The 17099-nt window shown below is 36.5% G+C and overlaps 2 protein-coding genes across 2 annotated transcripts; both read left to right on the plus strand.

Annotated features, from left to right (window-relative positions):
• Nucleotides 1-3360: 3360 nt before the first annotated feature.
• On the plus strand, nucleotides 3361-5475 carry LOC114751638 (cytochrome P450 72A68-like). Its single transcript, XM_028940300.1, has 5 exons — nucleotides 3361-3649; nucleotides 3864-4084; nucleotides 4212-4459; nucleotides 4567-4927; nucleotides 5045-5475. The coding sequence occupies exons 1-5, from the start codon at nucleotides 3361-3363 to the stop codon at nucleotides 5471-5473; spliced, it is 1548 nt and encodes a 515-aa protein (XP_028796133.1). The 3' UTR covers nucleotides 5474-5475.
• A 3915-nt stretch (nucleotides 5476-9390) lies between these two features.
• On the plus strand, nucleotides 9391-11978 carry LOC114751644 (cytochrome P450 716A67-like). The gene is made up of 5 exons (XM_028940305.1): nucleotides 9391-9627; nucleotides 9851-10071; nucleotides 10287-10534; nucleotides 10615-11002; nucleotides 11153-11978. Exons 1-5 carry the CDS (start codon nucleotides 9417-9419, stop codon nucleotides 11579-11581), a joined length of 1497 nt encoding a protein of 498 aa, XP_028796138.1. The 5' UTR covers nucleotides 9391-9416; the 3' UTR covers nucleotides 11582-11978.
• Nucleotides 11979-17099: the final 5121 nt, after the last annotated feature.

Consider the following 17099-nt stretch of genomic DNA (forward strand, 5'->3'; position numbering starts at 1 on the left):
TTTACAATACTTTATCTTTTGTTCCTTAATTATGTGTAACCCTTTGAATAATGTTTCGTGATATGCTGCAGAGACACATGAGAAATCCTCCTGCCCATTAATCAATAAATAATTTAATTTCTTTTATCTGTGCACAGTAAAGAATGCCTTTAATTAACTACAACTACTTTTGTCCTCTCAATGCAAGTTAGTTATTATAAACATTTTAAATGAAAAAAAAATGAATATTATCTTTAATCCTAAAAATTTGACTTTATTTTGGGTTGGGTGAATGGGTAAATTTACTTATTGTAATATTAAAAAAAAAGCATCAAGTATGATAATAAAATATCAGGAGGAAAAATACAGATGATGATTCAGAAATAACTCTAAAATGCCATTTGCCGTTAAATTGAGTAACGTTGACTGTTTAGAAAAAACATTTTGACTAAAAATGAGGACGTGGAGGCAAATATGGTAGAGTAATATCTGAGTTGGACAAAAAAAATAAAACAATTGTATAATTCTTCCTCCCCTCCGCGATCGTCGGCTTCCCACCAGCAGAGCCTCGCCTTTCCACCACCGTCGTCATCAACCCCCTTTCATTTTGTCCTCATTCTTCCACCAGAAACATTAATCGTACAAAAAACCCCAAAAAAAATCATACACAATCTAGATCTTAAGCATCCTTACTTAAAAATTGCAAATCACAAGTAATCAAATATTTAAAATGATGAGGAGTAGAAGAAGATCAGAAAATGTGCAATTAGAACAAAGAACAGAATCAGAAACCGTGAAGAACCACGGAAATCATCATCATCAGTGACCATTATTACTCAGACCAATTTCATCAGTGAAAAATGAGGTTCAACTTGAAGAATCATGAGAGTAAAAGCACAATATAAACCAATCCAGAAACAATCATTCTCAATAATATCAAACACGCATAACTAATCTTTCAAAGGCCCACAACTATCATGAGAACGAAAAAATCGAAGACCCATATATGAGAAATCGAAGACGGTTTGATGCCATGCGAGAGGAAGAAGAACAACGAGATCTATGAAATTATTTGCAGAAATGGAAGACCCATATCTGAGAAATCATGGGCTTCAGGCTATTCAATCAAACGGACAATCTCATCATGAGAGAGAATGTAGCGGAAGGTGGCGGTGCTGGCGATGAGCTGGGAAATGTTATCTGGGTAAGCTAACTGAGGGGTTTGTCGAGATTGTAGCTGGCGGTGCCGGCGTTCATGGCTTCCAAATTCCGGCGTGTGTGTCCAGTTTTGGGAGAAAGAAAAAGTGAAAAGCTGAAAAAGTGAAGAAGAGAGGAAAGGAGAGAGAGATAAACGGGGAAAAAAAAAAAAGTAAGGGTGTGTCACGGTGTGTGATAGGACGAGAGGTGAGTCGTGGGCTGGGGAGGAGTGGGTGGGGTCCATGTTAGTGCATCTTAAGGTGCCATGCAATGTTTTGATAGAGATAGGATAAGGGTGAGAGATTGAGTTGACCAATAAGGAGATTACCTGGCAAAGTATCTGACACGTGTATGTTTGATGGGACTCATATAGAAAAAAAAGTAACAGACATTACAGATAGTTAACGGAATGATATTTTTGCTCCATTTTAAAAAGTTGATGAATATTTTTGCTCCTGACATTTTATTATGGTACTTGATGTTCCTTTTTGATGTTATAATAGGTAAATTTAACCTTTTATTTTTTTTATTTTATTCCCTAAAATTTGAAATTAATAATTTTGATTCTTAAAATTTAATCTTATTTTAGTTCCGGTCCTTATATCATGGATCAAAAGTACTATTCTAGAAACCAACAATTTTTAAGTGGACCAAAATAAAATAAAATTATTAGAACCACAACCACTTGTTTGAAATTTAAAGGGACCAATTTACCTAAAAAAAATTTAAGAGAACCAAAATCAAAATAAGATCAAATTTTAAAGGCAAAAACCTCTTGAAATTTCATGTATCAAATTCAAGACCATGTCGGATTTTAAGGACTGAAAACAGTATTAACCACACAAAAAAAAACGAAAGGGGGAAAAAAACCTTCGAGGGGTATGTATGCGTATCTATCATGGCCGGCGGGAAAAACGAAAGAGGAAGAAGAACAACGAGATCTATGAAATGATTTGCAGAAATGGAAGACCCATATCTGAGAAATCATGGGCTTCAGGCTATTCAATCAAACGGACAATCTCATCATGAGAGAGAATGTAGCGGAAGGTGGCGGTGCTGGCGATGAGCTGGGAAATGTTATCTGGGTAAGCTAACTGAGGGGTTTGTCGAGATTGTAGCTGGCGGTGCCGGCGTTCATGGCTTCCAAATTCCGGCGTGTGTGTCTCCAGTTTTGGGAGAAAGAAAAACTGAAAAGTGAAGAGAGGAAAGGAGAGAGAGATAAATGGGGGAAAAAAAAAGTAAGCGTGCGTCACGGTGTGTGAGAGGACGAGAGGTGAGTCGTGGGCCGGGGAGGAGTGGGTGGGGTCCATGATGTTAGTGCATCTTAAGGTGCCATGCAATGTTTTGATAGAGATAGAACAAGGGTGAGAGATTGAGTTGACCAAGAAGGGAGATTACATGGCAAAGTATCTGACACGTGTATGTTTGATGGGACCCATATAGAAAAAAGTAACAGACATTACAGATAGCCGGAATGATATTTTTGCTCCATTTTAAAAATTCATGAATATTTTTGCTCTGACATTTTATTATGATACTTGACGCTTCTTTTTGATATTACAACTTTTTGATATTACAATAGATAAATTTAATCCTTTATCTTTTTGATTTTATTCCCTAAAATTTGAAATTAATAATTTTGATTCCTAAAATGTGATCTATTTTAGTTCCGGTCCTTATGTCATGGATCAAAAATACTATTCTAGAAACCAACAATTTTTAAGTGGACCAAAAAAAAAAAATTTCTAGGACCAAAACGACTTGTTTCAAATTTAAAGGGATCAATTCACCTAAAAAAATTTAAGAGGGCCAAAATCAAAATAAGATCAAATTTTAAAGGCAAAAACCTCTTGAAATTTCATGTATCAAATTCAAGACCATGTCGGATTTTAGGGACTGAAAACAGTATTAACAAAAAAAAAAACGAAAGGGGGAAAAAAACCTTCGAGGGGTATGTATGCGTATCTATCATGGCCGGCGGGAAAAACTTTCTGGTGGTCCATTAAAATACCTAATGCATAAACTAATAACACTCGTACATAACATATCCAACTTGTTCTCGTTCGCTTTCTGTGTTGAATACTGTGAGAGTATTATATATATATATATATATAGACCTATGCAACACAACACAAGCACAGAGAGAGAGGGGGGGGGAGAGAGAGAGGGAGAGAGAGAGGGATGATGGAAGCATCAGGAATAATATCAGTGGTGGTTGCAGTTGCAGTAATAGTAGTGATAGGAGGAGGATGGGTTTGGAAGATGGCAAAGTGGGTATGGTTCACTCCAAGGAAGCTGGAAAGGCGTCTGAGAGAGCAAGGTCTTAAGGCCGATCCTTATCGGTTCTGGGTCGGTGACTTAACCAGAATGACCAAGATGCAGAAAGAAGCCATATCCTCTCCTTTGCCTCCTTATTCCCATGACTTGGTCCCTTCTGTCTTCTCCTACGTTCACCACGTTGTCAATAAGCACGGTGCGCTTCCTTTGTTTATATATGCCCCTCTCTCTCAATTTTCATTTTAACCATCTCAATTGATTTTGTTACCACTTAGATAAGCCTGCCAGTGTGTATTGTGTGTATTATATGTATTATATATAAATAGAAAAATAATTTCCTTCCTTGATCTTCACATACATACATATATATATATATATATATATTCGTGAAACCATTGGAGTATGTGCAGGTAAGAATTCATTCATGTGGTACGGACCGAAACCGAGGTTGATCCTTACAGATCCTGAGCTGATAAAAGATGTGTTCCACAGATTCTACGACTTTAGAAAACTACAACACCTAGTTCCTATTCTCGATTATATAGCCACTGGTGTTGGAAACTATAATGGCGACAAATGGGTTAAACACAGTAAAATTGTCCATCCAGCATTCAATTTGGAACACCTGAAGGTTAATTATTATTAATAGTTTCTTACCTATTTATAAAAAAATACGCAAACATATATATGTCTACTAACAAATTCAACTGATTAGAGTTTTTCTCTCTTTAACTTCTTCATCAACTCGATCTCTCTAGATTTTGATTCCAATCGTCTGCCAAAGTTGCAATGATATGATGAACAAATGGGAGACCATGTTGTCCCCAGCGGATGGAACTTGTGAAGTGGACGTATGGCCTTGCCTTAAGAGTTTGACAAAGGAAGTGATTTCTCGAGCAGCTTTTGGAAGTAGCTACGAAGAAGGCGGACAAATATTTGACATCATCGTAGAACAAGCTCAACTTGTGATGAGTAATATACAGAAACATCGTATTCCATTCTGGAGGTAATTACTACAATTATCAAGACTATAATATCATATATGCCCGTGTCAAGTACTGATAAAATCATCATTTTTATTTGTAGGTTTGTTCCGACTAAGGAGAACAAGAGGTTGAAGGAAAATAATAGAAACTTTGAAGCTATCGTAGAGGTTATTATCAGAAGAAAGAGGGAAGCCATGAAGGCAGGTGAAGGCACAGAGGATAACATACTGGGCATACTTTTAGAATCCAATCAAAAGGAGATTGAGGAACAGGGAAACGACAAGAACGTTGGATTGAGTATGAAAGATGTGATTGAGGAATGCAAGTTCTTCGCCCTGGCTGGCCATGAAACCACTGCTGTTCTTCTGGTCTGGACTATGATGTTATTGAGTATGTATCCTCATTGGCAAGCACGTGCAAGGGAAGAAGTCCTGCAAGTCTTTGGCAACCAAAAACCAGACTTTGAATCATTAAATCACCTTAAGCTTGTGAGCATGTTTCTTTATCTGTCATATACATAAGATATTTTTCTTAAGTACACTGATCATGTATCTTTTTAGCCACAAACATTTATATATACTGAAAAAAGACATTTGACGTTGCAGGTTACAATGATCTTGTACGAGGTTTTGAGGTTATATGCACCGGTAATATGGGTAGAGAGAAATGTAGAAAAAGACATGAAACTTGGGAAATTGTTAGTTCCTGGAGGAGTACAGATTTGCATACCAATACTCATGTTGCACCATGATCAAGAGCTGTGGGGAGATGATGCCAAAGAGTTCAACCCAGAAAGATTTTCAGAAGGATTATTAAAGGCATCAAAAGTTCCTTATGTTCCATTCTACCCATTCGGAGGTGGTCCTCGAATCTGCACTGGACAGAACTTTGCCTTGGTGGAAGCTAAAATTGCTTTGTCTTTGATTCTACAACGGTTCTCCTTCGAGCTTTCCCCAACATATTCTCATGCTCTCACCACCTTCATCACTCTTCAGCCTCGCCATGGAGTTCAACTCATTCTGCGTAAATTGTAATAAATTTATGATATTTTGTTGCTGCTGTATTTTGTTGGCTCAAGGCGCCTTATCCGTATTGTCTCCGGTATTTTATTGTTTTATGTGTTTGTGTCACTTGTTTTCATATGTGTTTTATGTATGTTTAACTTTTAATATAAAAAACAAGTGCTCATTCGGGTACCAAATGAATTCTCCAATCATCATTATTGGATTTGTGTATTAGTGTGTATTGTACAATCTGCATCTTCTATCGCTGATAAAAGTATGGGCGTATCAGCTCTTGATCACGTTTATTTATAGTTTATTTTTCCCTGTATAGGCAATATTTAGGTCATGCATGATATTTTTTTCACCTAGTTGAAATTATGCAGAGACTGGGGGGAAAAGATAAAAGTCTATAGTTTAAATTTTGTTAGTGTAAAACTATATACCAATATGAATTTTGAATATAAAAGCTAAATAACTAATTTATAAAAAATAGATAATTAATTTGTAATGATTGAAAAAATTAGTTAAATTGATTAATCATGAGAAATATGAATTGACTTTCTTAAACTATTCTTTTTAATCATGTACATTAAAACTATCCACGGGCGGAACCTTTTATAATTAATAGAGATATTTTAAAAGAAAATTTATAAATTTGAGAGAGAAAGTGTATTAAAATCTTATATTTAAGATCAAATTTTTATATTAGGATCTAATATAACAATAGAATTATATTGATATTTTAATAAGCTTCAGGTGTATCCAGCATCCCGAAATATTTTGTAATGTATTCAACACTCTGAAGTATTTTTTAAGTGCATCCAGCATCCTAAAATATTTTTTATCTTACTACTAAATGCACTAAAAAATATTTTTGGCTGATAAACACGCCTAAAAAAATATTTTGAAATGTTAGATACATCAAAAAAATATTTCACAATGCTGGACGCATCTAAAAAAATACTTCAAGATACTGAATGTACCACAAAATATTTTGAGATGCTAGATATATTCAAGAAAACACTTTGAGACATTGGATGCACCTTAACTTTATTTTAATATTATCACTTGTACCCTAAAAGTTATAGGTGCCCCACACGGGTTAAAAACTAAATTTATAAGTACGTAAACGATATCATATTAGAAATTTGACATAACAATTTTTACTGTAATGGAACAGCAATAATTCATTAGTTCATAATTTACAAATACGTGAATGATATGACGTTATAAAGTTGAGATAGCTCGCTGGGACCAAGACCTCGTGCGTAATTGTAACTTATACAGTTATAGTCGTGGTCTAGGCCGGGCTGAGAACAGATTCCATGGCATCGTGAAGTTGGAGGTAGATGGATTGTCTCATGGGGAAAGTGGATGCGGAGAAGCTATTTGGGACGGGTTTGGATCTTTTTCTTCTCAGTATATGATCTTTATCATTGGATCAAATAACGAATGATTCAGATTTCATACTTTATAAAACTATTATTATAACTAAATAGAAAAGAGAAGGTAAATATTTGCTTTTTAAAATATTAAATCTGAACCGTCTATTACTTGATATAATGGTGGAAATGAGATTTTGAGAAGAAAAAGAGAAAGAAGAATTCTAAGAGTGTCTTTGGCCCATTTGGGACAAGGTAGATGGATAATGGCATTTAAATACAAGCTCACAAAGATTCCACCTGCAGGGGCGAAATTAATTGGCATCATCCATGGGCTTAATCTTTGTTGGGCCAAGGGTTTCAAAAATATTTACTTGTTTTCTGATTGTATAGAAACCTTAAATTTAATTATTAAAGGTCGTAACAATTCTTACCCTTTTAGAGACGTTGTAGATGATAATAGGATGCTCTTTTGTAGGGATTGGCATGTTCTGATTAACCACACCTTTTGGGAGACCTTAGGTACTACTGATTTTCCAGCCAAAAAGTTAAGATAGCAAGTTTTGACGTAATATAAGAGCATTTTGTTGATGTTTTTGATGTAATAGCTTGCACCCTAGAAAATACACATGCATCACATTAATTGAAAATTTAATCACCAACCATGCAAAACTGGGACATATCAAATTTTAATATAATACGGATGAGAAAATTAGGTTTGCCATCAAGTCTAATTACTATTTTTTCATAAATGTTTTATCTTAATATATTTAACTCTTGTTGACAGTCATCTAATGCATAAAAAATTTAACATTTAATTTAAATACTCATCCATTGTAATTATTAATAGAATAATTAATATTCACTCTTTGTTCAAGCAATTATAATATGATCATTATATAATGTTAAAACAATATTTCCTAGAACATCTCTGTATTATCCAATCACCATGCCGTGTTAAAAGGGAGTTGGTAGAAATGAATGATCATTGAAAAAATGAAAAAAAATATTAAAAAATCCTCAACTGCAAGATTTATTATTCAAAAATACCTTAAATTTGTTCAAGGACCATGTCCCATATATCTTCAACGAGAGCAACAATTTTTCAATTGTGTAATCTACCTTCAACAATATGCAAAACAAAAAACATTTTGCAAGAAGAGTTGCACTTGCACTCGTTGAAGGTAAGTCATACCCACCCAAGATCCAAAGTCTTTAGATACTTTTGGCGATAAATTTTGCAGTGAAAGATTTTTTTTTTCAGTGATTTTTCCTTAAAAAGAACATAAAAGACACAAAATATTGTCAAAGTTGCTGATATCCAAGTATAAAGTATTTCTACCTAGACCCGTGATCAAGCTGTTTTCCAACTTTCATCAAACCCTTCGTAAAATGGAGTCTTTGAAGCCTTTATGGCATGATGCCATTTTACAAATCAGATTTATTAGTTGCTTGTAGCAGCAGGACTTGTGAAGGCTTCCATGGGAAGAAATCACAGCAAATCTGAATGGATAATGTAGTGAGGCACTCAACGGGAAGACAAACAACGAAAAAGCCGGGAAGAGAGTGAACGCATAGATCATGCTAGCAAAATATTCCCTTGGATTTTGGTCCTTCAGATCAATTTTCTCAAGGGGCAACGTAATTGCATACAAAAGAGAACGCATCAAAACTAAATGCAGATGAAAAATAAAACACGAAACTTACAAGATGGTTATAAGAAAATCCAAGCATTAGATAAGTTCTACCCACCGTATGCAGGACCAGTAGCTAACATCATCTGATAACCATATGCATGCGGGACCACTGGCATCATGTGACAACAATATGAATCTAGGACCACTGACATCATCGGATGGACATGAAAAAACTAATTAATATGATAGGACAACAAATAAATATAGCAAACATTTTCAAACTCTAAATAAACAAAGCATAAACTCCAACTTCGTACATCAATTTTTTTATACAACTCCGTACATCAAATTGCCATACTATTACTTCTTTAAAACGATTGATTTACATAGTCCCTCATCCCTCCGGTCCTTACAATACCTTTTACAAAATTTACTGAAGCATTCATGACATTTTTAAAAATACCCTTATCTTTTGCTCTTGGATTTGCCATCCCTCCATCTCTTGCCCAAATTAACCATATCAATCAAATGGTTATTTTGAAAAATCACTAAAGTTTTTTACATTTAACTACTTTTAACTAATTTCCGTAATCTCATGAAAGTTGTTCACAGTCTTGTATATAAATGACCAGAGTAAGTATATAATATTACTAGACAAACTCTTCGGAAGATAGATACAGAAAAACAAGAACGAACTGAACCAGAGTTGGCCGGCACAAAAGCTTTCTGGTATAATTCAATAATATATGCACTGGCAATACACGTCAATCTAAACTAACACGAAAGACTATTATATATAATATTTTCAACTTGTTCTCTGAGAATATATATAGATAACTAGATACGCGCCACAACACGAGTACATACTCACAAAGAGAGATGAAAGGAGCATCAATAATATCAGGAGTGGCCACATGGATAGCAGTAATAACAGTTTTAAGATGGGTTTGGAAGATGGCAGTGTGGTTATGGGTGAATCCAAAGAGGCTAGAGAAAGCTCTGAGACATCAAGGTCTTCAGGCCAATCGCTATCGATTCTGGGTTGGTGACTCTTTCCAAATGAGCAACATGGTACGACAAGCCAAAGCCACTCCCTTGCCCGCTCATTCCAATGACCTAGTCCCTCAAATCTCCCCCTTTCAGCAGCACACTATCAACAGATATGGTGCCCCTTCCTATGCCTTTCCCCCTTAATTCTTTTCTCTCATTCTTTTTTTATCTTAACAGTCTCAGTCCATTTTCTCATTTACCATGCACTGGAAACCATTCAAGAAACTAATAACATGACAGAGACGTTTGTTACCATAAATAGAAGAGTTGTTTCCTTCCATCTTCTCTATAGACGCATACATATTATATATCCATACTGTGAAGCAATTGACGTGCAGGTAGGGATTCATTCATGTGGTTCGGACCAATACCAATGTTGATCCTCACGGATCCTGAGCTGATAAAAGATATGTTAAACAGACACAACGACTTCACAAAATATCACAATTTCCCAATTGTTAACGAATACGTAGCCCCTGGGGTTGCAGGCTACGATGGTGAAAAGTGGGCTAAACACAGGAAGATTCTCCAACCAGCATTCAATGTTGACAAATTGAAGGTTATTCCCTTATTTTCTTGCCAAATTAAATTGCCATCACACATCTATACTCATTGATAAATATATAGATTAATTTCCATGTTATCGTGACAGCATCTTGAAGCAAGGCATATTGTTAGGATGAAATTTTGTTTTCTTATTTTTGGTTGCGATTGCCAGAACTGCAGCCGTTTGGTCGAGAATTTGACTCTAATAATATCTTAATCTTTCTACAGTCTCTGATTCCAATCTTTAGTCAAAGTTGCAACGAAATGATCAACAAATGGGAGAACCTGTTGTCCTCCTCAGATGGAACATGTGAAGTGAATATATGGCCTTGGCTTAAGGATATGACAAAGGAAGTGATGTCTCGATCAGCATTTGGAAGTAACCATGAAGAAGGCAGACAAACATTTGATCTTCTAGCAGAACTAAGTGTAGTTGTAATGAATAATTTACAGAAACATTACATTCCATTATGGAGGTAATTACCAAGACTAACAGTCTAATACGATGACCTGTGCTTGTGACTTATAGATTAGTGCTTATTAAATCCTTTTGTAGGTTTCTACCAACTAAGGGGAACAAGAAGATGAAGGAAATTGGAAGAAACGTGAGAACTTCCCTAGAGTATATTATCAACAAAAAGGAGAAAGCCATGAAGGGGGTTGAAGCTGTAAAGAATGACCTACTGGGCATACTTTTAGAATCCAATCACAAGGAGATTGAGGAACAAGGGAACAAGAAAAATGCTGGCTTGAGTATGAAAGATGTGATCGACGAATGCAAGTTGTTCTACATGGCAGGCCAAGAAACCACTTCTGTTCTACTGGTCTGGACTATGATGCTCTTGAGTAGGCATCCTGATTGGCAAGCACGTGCAAGGGAAGAAGTTCTGCAAGTCTTTGGCAGTCAAAAACCACAATATGATGCATTAAGTCGCCTTAAGATTGTAAGAGTGTGTGTGTGTGTGTGTGATATATTGTATATATAAATTTCTTTAGATAAATTGATTGTGTTTTAATCAAACCCTAACACGAACACACACAATACAATTCAACCACGAACATGCATATATTTATGATGAAATTTGCCACCACAGATGACCATGATCTTGTACGAGGTTTTGAGGTTATACCCACCAGTAACATGGCTAGAGAGGTATGCTGTAAAGGACATGAAACTTGGAAAACTATCAATACCTGAAGGAGTACAGCTTGGCGTACCAATACTGATGGTGCACCATGACCAACAATTGTGGGGAGATGATGCTAAAGTGTTTAGACCAGATAGATTTTCCGAAGGAATCTCCATGGCATCAAAAGGGAGTTCTTCTGCATTCTTCCCATTCGGAGGAGGTTCCCGAGCCTGTCTTGGACAGAACTTTACCTTGTTGAGTGCGAAGGTGGCTCTGTCATTGATTCTACAACGTTTCTCCTTCGAGCTTTCCCCATCATATTCTCATGCTCTCACCACCGTCATCACTCTTCAGCCTCAACACGGAGTTGAAGTCATTCTGCGTAAACTGTAATAAATTTATTATATCGAAGCACTAATTCATGTACAATATGAATTCAGAATAATCCGCACCTCCTAGGTTAATAAAATCAAAATAGACGTAGAGTTGTAATTTTCAAACACCTGGAAAGGAAAGAAAGTATGGGCATCATCTAAGCATTGAAATATGACGCAATTATGCAAAGGACCAATAATGAGGATACTGTAATGAAGCATAGGGAAAGGATGAGCAAGGAAGATCACGCAGGAGGAAGGGAGCATGCTCATCATGCGCAAAGGTCATTACAAATATGCGCGGAGCTGAGAGGCATAGAGGCTATAGCAAGAGAAGATCCTTCATCGAAAAGGGTTTGGATTATTATTGTGGAATTTCCCTCTCTTATGATTCATCTCTCTCTGTAACTCGGTTCTTTCTCTCCTTCCTCTGTTTTTCCTTCTTCTTTTCTGCTCTTCATGTCTGTGTGTCTGTGTGACTGTAACTGGTTGGCAAATAATGATAATGATGATGGTGTGTTTCGATTAATTTGCCTGTACTGGATGAGTGTGTGTGATCTTCCTCGAACGAAATCATAACTAATAGCTAGTGAGAAAGAGTCCAAAATGTCCCCAAATTCATTCAGCTGCCACTTGGAACTCCCCACTGTTCTGGAGCTCCAAGCGGAAAAAATGGCGAAGGAGGCTTCAGAAACAAGGCCATTTAGTTGCAACAACGTGGAAAAGGAAATGTTAGGGTACTTTATTGGAAATGTTGTGTATATATTTTTTATTTATTTTTGTTTTGTATGGGCTGACCGCTGCGTGTATATGTGAGTAGCCTGCCCGCTTTTGTACATAGTCAGGACTCTTTATAAATAGAGTCCAGTAGGCCCATTTCTGTGTAATCTGATTTTCAATCAATGAAATATTCAGTTTCATTTCTTTGAGCTGTGCGTTTTGGGAAAAGTGGAGGCAGGGCGTCTTGTTCAACATGGCATCAGAGCCACACGCCGTCGTCTAGGGCTACCGATAGAGCCAATCAACACAAGCCCTTGAAGAACCTCACACACACAAACCCTACACAGCGAATTCAATGGGAGAGGAGAAGATCGCGGCCGAAGCCATCCCCTTTTCACATCCTCTATTTCTACACTCTTCAGATACCCAGGGAACAGCGATCATTCCTCATATCCTCACCGGCACCAAGAACTATACGGTATGGTCTTGTGCGATGCGAATCGCTCTCCTCAGGAAGCATAAGCTTGGCTTCGTGGATGGCTCGTGCAAGAAAGCAGACCAAGATAGCCATCTACTATCGCAATGGGAGAGATGCAACGCTGTCGTCCTTTCATGGTTAATCAATTCGATTTCTAAGGAATTGGCCACCGGCATCATCTACTTTCAAGATGCTCATGATGTTTGGACTAAGTTAAAAGAGCGTTTCGACAAGAAAAGCAGCTCAAGAATATTTGCATTACACCGGGAAATTAATTCTCTCCGTCAAGGCCCCAAGGCATATTTTGATTCAATCCAGGAGCAGAAGTTACTCCAGTTTTTGATGGGACTAAACGAAAACTTTACACAAGCGCGGAGTCAAATCTTGCTCATGTCCCCTCTGCCATCCGTCAACGAGGCATATTCTATGATCATCCAAGATGAAACTCAACGGTTCATCAGCTATATGGAGATAAAAATGTCTCAACAGAGGGACTTGCCATGACCGCAAGAGGAAGGGGTCGCGGACGTGGACAGGGAAGAGGAGAAAATGTCCCGGAATGTACCCACTGTCACAAGAAGGGACATGTTCGCGAAAATTGCTTCCAGATCGTTGGGTACCTGGCGAATTTCAAAGGCAATAAAGGGAGACAACAAAAAGAATTTCAGCAAGGGGGAGCAGATTCTGTCAAGGATTCAGATTTTCATGGCCATGCAGCAACTACGGTCACTCCAACTTTTACGCAGGAGCAATATGAAAAGATCCTGGAGCTGCTCAAGAAAGACACAGAACCTGCAGTGCACGCTTTAACTAGTACAAGTTTGATTTCTCCTATCCCTAGTTTTCAATCTTATACACACTGGATACTGGATTCGGGTGCCACAACCCACATGCCCGGTAAACTGGACCTATTTGACAGTTATGAACAATATTTTAGACCAATCAAATCAATTAAAATACCTAATGGGGATAGGTTATCTGTTACTCACATTGGTTCGGTCACTGTAGCTGAAAATATTATCATTCATAATGTTCTTTATGCACCCTGCTTGGAATTCAACCTTATATCTATATCCAGATTCACTAGAGAAAATAATTACATGGCAGCCTTCTTCCCTGATCTCTGTATACTGCAGGGCCTTCAAGATGGGAGGATCAGGATGACTGGTAGAGAGTATAAGGGATTGTATGTACTAAAAGTGATCAACAGTATTCACGATTCAGCTAATGTTGTCCAAAATGAGAAAAATTTGAAGAAGGATTGTGATATTCAATTGTGGCATAGAAGGCTAGGACATGCACCCCTATCTGTGTTAAAACATTTGAATCTTACATGTACTGATTCTTCTATATTGAATAAAGATTCTCATTCATGTGATATTTGCATTCGGTCTAAACAGACTAAGTTTCCATTTAATTCCAATGTGATTAAATCTAAGAGATGTTTCGACTTAATTCATGCAGATGTTTGGGGTCCTTACAAGAACCCCACACATCAAGGTTTCCAATTTTTCTTAACTTTAGTGGATGATTTTTCAAGAGGGACTTGGATATTTTTAATGAGACTTCTTGCTTATGATGAAGAAAAAACCGCAAGGAGGACCTGTTAAAGGAACCAGGGAAATATAGACGATTGGTTGGTAAGTTGATTTATTTGACTATGACCCGGCCTGATATCTCTTATTCTGTGCAGACATTGAGCCAGTTCATGCAAAAGCCAACCAAAGCACACATGGCCGCTGCTAGGAGTGTTCCGAGATATCTTAAGGGAACCCCTGGGCTAGGGATTTTTATCAGCTCAGAAGGGAAACCGGAGCTAGAGTGCTACTGTGATTCAGATTGGGCTTCCTGTGCAATGACAAGAAGATCAGTTTCTGGCTATCTGCTGACGTTGAGAGGATCGCTTGTGATGTGGAAAACTAAGAAACAACATACTGTTTCGAAGTCTTCTGCAGAAGCAGAATACAGAGCCTTGAGTATGGCAACTTCTGAGGGTAGTTTGGGCTATTGGTCTATTAAAAGACTTGGGTATAAATCATGAGGGTCCAGTGAAGGTGCACTGTGACAGCAAAGTTGCGATACATATTGCAGCTAATCTAGTTTTTCATGAGCGTACAAAACACATAGAGATATAGATTGTCACTTTGTCAGGGAGAAATGAGAATCAAAGCTGATTGATTTGTGTCGTGTTAGAAGTCATGATCAAGAGGCAGACCTGCTGACAAAGGCTGTAGGAGGAAATGTACAGAAGAATTTTTTAGGCAAGTTAGGAACTATTGATGTTTTTAAGCCCCTAACTTGAGGGGAGTATTGGAAATGTTGTGTATATATTTCTTATTTAGTTTTGTTTGTATGGGCTGACCGCTGCGTGTATATTGAGTAGCCTGCCCGCTTTTGTACATAGTCAGGACTCTTTATAAATAGAGTCCAGTAGGCCCATTCTGTGTAATATGATTTTCAATCAATGAAATATTAGTTTCATTTCTTTGAGCTGTGCGTTTTGGGAAAAGTGGAGGCAAGGCGTCTTGTTCAACATACTTGAACTAAAAGAGAGGAAAGAAGGGAGAAAAAGGAATCTTCACCTGATGCAACCACAGTGAAGGAAGTGAGGAGAAATTAAAGAACTTGACTGCGACGTGCACAACTCCAAACGCAGCGCGAAGGGAGTAGAAGAAGGAGAACGAAGCGCAATGTGGAGGAAAACGAGTTCGCGCCATTGTAGAGCTGCTTAGGGGGAATTTTTTTGGGGAAAATTTCAGTTAAGGACCGTAAAAACAATTTATATCAATCAAGGGTTCAAATGCAAATGAACAAGTTAAATTTGAAGATTTACAAAAAAGTTTATGGATTTACAACCCAAATTTGACAAATACAAGAGAATTTACAACCCAAATGTAAGTGTTTTGAGTGTAAGTGAATAAGTGAAATTCGACGATTTACAAATGAAATTCAGCAATTCACAACAAAAATTAGGCAATTTACAAATAACATAATGGAACTCACAACCCCAATGCAAGTATTTAAAGTGTAAATAAGTAAGTGAAATTTGAAGATTACAACAAAAGTTTATGGATTTGCAAGTGAATTTGACAATTTACAACAAAAATTAAAATTTTACAAATAACATAATGGAACTCACAATTCCAAATACAAGTGTTTAAGTGTAAATGAGCAAATGAAATTTGAAGATTTACAACAAAAGTTTATAGATTTGCAAGAAATTCAACAATTTTACTTGCTCATTTGCACTTAACCGCTTGTACTTGGAGTTATGACTTCTATTATGTTATCTGTAAATTGCCTAATTTTTGTTGTAAATTGCTGAATTTCATTTATAAATCATCGAATTTCACTTGTTCATTTACACTTAATACTTACTTTTGGGTTGTGAATTCTCTTGTATTTGCCAAATTTGGATTGTAAATCCATAAAATTTTGTTGTAAATTTTCAAATTTTCACTGCTCATTTGCATTTAACACTTGCATTTGGGGTTATGACTTCTATCATGTTATTTGTAAATTGCCTAATTTTTTGTTGTAAATTACTGAATTTCACTTGTTCATTATATTTGGACAGTTGTGTTTGTTTTGTTTATATATATTTTATTTGCATTACAAGATTGAATGGTTGCTTGGCTTGATGGATATTAGCTTTTTAGTGTGCCAAGGGGTCATGGATTCAAACCCTCCTTTGCCACCTTATTTTAACAAAAAAAAAAAATTCCGACCACCAACAGTAGCTCCAATTAATATTTATTTTTTAATAAAATAAAAAGGGAGGGGTGTTATTGTAATCTACTCTAAATTTTAATTTCAATTTGGTTTCTTGGTCCTGGAGTAAAATTTCAGAAAGTTTTAGTCTTTGACTGATATAAATTGTCTTCTGCAGTCTTTAACTGAATTTTTCCATTTTCTTTTCGATCAATTCCACCATACTTACCAACGTTGATTTCGGGCGTCCATTTTAAAAGGAAAAATTGCAACTAAAGGCCCCCTGATATTAAAATTGTGATTGGGGATTCTAAATTTAAAAATAACAATAAAAACCTGAGCTCACTTTTTTAAATATAAAATTGTTGGTGAAATGTCTGAAATGTCCTCATCCAAATGACAAATTAACTATAGAAGTGACAAATTCACTTTAGCGAATGATAATTTCAGTAGACCAAATTACAATTTGGCTGAGAGTATGCCAATGACGAATTGATTATGAAAAATAATAAGTTCACTTTAGTTAATGACAACTTCAGTAAATCAAATCACAATTTGGATGAGAGGCATTTAGACATTTCACCCACATTTCATATTTACAAAAGTGGAACCCGGTCCTTATTTGTTA

Source organism: Neltuma alba, unplaced genomic scaffold (assembly GCF_004799145.2).
Source record: "Neltuma alba isolate B1F8T4 unplaced genomic scaffold, ASM479914v2 tig00006992_pilon, whole genome shotgun sequence".
Taxonomy (NCBI): Eukaryota; Viridiplantae; Streptophyta; class Magnoliopsida; order Fabales; family Fabaceae; genus Neltuma; species Neltuma alba.

Bases quoted from the DNA above. Each gene is read 5' to 3' on its own strand.
- LOC114751638 (XM_028940300.1), top strand. From the start codon at position 3,361: ATGGAAGCATCAGGAATAATATCAGTGGTGGTTGCAGTTGCAGTAATA. The intron at 4,085-4,211 runs GTTAATTATTAT...CGATCTCTCTAG, and splicing joins TCAATTTGGAACACCTGAAG to ATTTTGATTCCAATCGTCTG. The intron at 4,460-4,566 runs GTAATTACTACA...GGAGAACAAGAG, and splicing joins CATCGTATTCCATTCTGGAG to GTTGAAGGAAAATAATAGAA.
- LOC114751644 (XM_028940305.1), top strand. From the start codon at position 9,417: ATGGCAGTGTGGTTATGGGTGAATCCAAAGAGGCTAGAGAAAGCTCTG. The intron at 10,072-10,286 runs GTTATTCCCTTA...ATCTTTCTACAG, and splicing joins TCAATGTTGACAAATTGAAG to TCTCTGATTCCAATCTTTAG. The intron at 10,535-10,614 runs GTAATTACCAAG...ATCCTTTTGTAG, and splicing joins CATTACATTCCATTATGGAG to GTTTCTACCAACTAAGGGGA.